The 1,292-nt window shown below is 40.6% G+C and overlaps 1 protein-coding gene across 1 annotated transcript in view; it reads right to left on the bottom strand.

Moving 5' to 3' along the window:
- Nucleotides 1-1,292, bottom strand: part of SLC22A1 (solute carrier family 22 (organic cation transporter), member 1) — a 51,561-nt gene that overhangs the window by 8,589 nt on the left and 41,680 nt on the right. Inside the window, exon 8 of the mRNA XM_006882820.1 lies at nucleotides 834-942. Coding sequence (XP_006882882.1) covers nucleotides 834-942 — 109 coding nt within the window. The remainder of the gene's footprint in view (nucleotides 1-833; nucleotides 943-1,292) is intronic.

Below are 1,292 nucleotides of genomic sequence, written 5' to 3'. Positions count from 1 at the left end.
TTAGGGCTGTTGTACATAGGGTCGCTATGAGTCGCAGGCGACTCAACAGCACATAACAACAACAACAACATAGAAATTATCTGGAGCTTTTGTTTAGAGAGCACAGCTTTTTGGTTTGGGAATAGGTCCTACTTATGTCACCTCTGAGATTCGCTGGATATTTTTGTTTTCATAGAAATTATCTGGAGTTTTTGTTTTGAGAGCACAGCTTTTTGGTTTGGGAATACATCTTACTTATGTGGTTCTTTCTCCTTTCCATTAAAATCTTAGTTTAGGTGTTTTCTTTATTGTCACATTTATAACATTTATCTTTTTTTCTGCATTATGATCACATTCATTTTCATCTAAATCCAGGGTTCACATCAATAATAGATTATTTTTAGAGCAGCTTTAGGTTTACAGGATAACTGTGTATAAAGTACAGAGAGTTGCCATACACCCTCCCCTCTCCCATCCAAACAGTTGCTTCTGTTAACACCTTGCAACAGTGTGTTGCCTTTGTTACAACTGATGTATCAAAGGAACTGGACATACAGTTACCATGAATCAAAACCAACTTAATGCAACTAATGGCCAGGAACAGTTTCAATTAGATTAGCGTTGTGTCCTTCTGTGAATGTTAACTCATGCACAATGTCATGTGTTCACCATGATCGCACACTAGAAAGTACTTACCAGGGCCCTGGTAGCATGCCTTAGTGACAATGGCGCTCAGGGTCCAAACTCAACATTCCCTGGTGGATTCTTGAGAAAGTGCTGGGGAATGTTAGGTATTACTCAGTCTTGCTGGCATACTGCTATCTGAATGACCTAGACTCCTTCCATGCACTTACCTGACAAAGGTGGGATACAGCTCAGCATTCACTAGGCAAAGCATTTCAACTACAACGGTAATTCCCAGTCGGCCAATGCAAGCAATCACAGTATTTAACCAGTGCAAATCTAGACAGGAAACACGAAGTCAGTGTGGGGGGAAAACATGACTTTGCTTAGCAAGCTACGATAAGGACCACATTTGATGGGATTTGGACTTTCAGAGCTGAAGGACTCAAAAGACTGCCTTATCTAAATCTTCCCTTTGAGATAAGTAAACCAGAGTTCCAGAGAGATCGCAACAGGACTTAATAATGACACTTAGAGAAGGCTCTGTTGTGCAGAGGAGATAACATTTTTGGATTCTCAGCTCTTTCTCTCCCTGTCTCCTCTTCTCTTCTCTTCTCTTCTCTTCTCTTCTCTTCTCTTCTCTTCTCTTCTCTTCTCTTCTCTTCTCTTCTCTTCTCTTCTCTTCTCCT

Source organism: Elephantulus edwardii, unplaced genomic scaffold, assembly GCF_000299155.1.
Source record: "Elephantulus edwardii isolate Elephantulus edwardi_28Jun2011 unplaced genomic scaffold, EleEdw1.0 scaffold00024, whole genome shotgun sequence".
Taxonomy (NCBI): domain Eukaryota; kingdom Metazoa; phylum Chordata; class Mammalia; order Macroscelidea; family Macroscelididae; genus Elephantulus; species Elephantulus edwardii.
The sequence above is the reverse complement of the archived record's forward strand: the minus strand, read 5'-3'. Positions and strand labels throughout refer to the sequence as shown.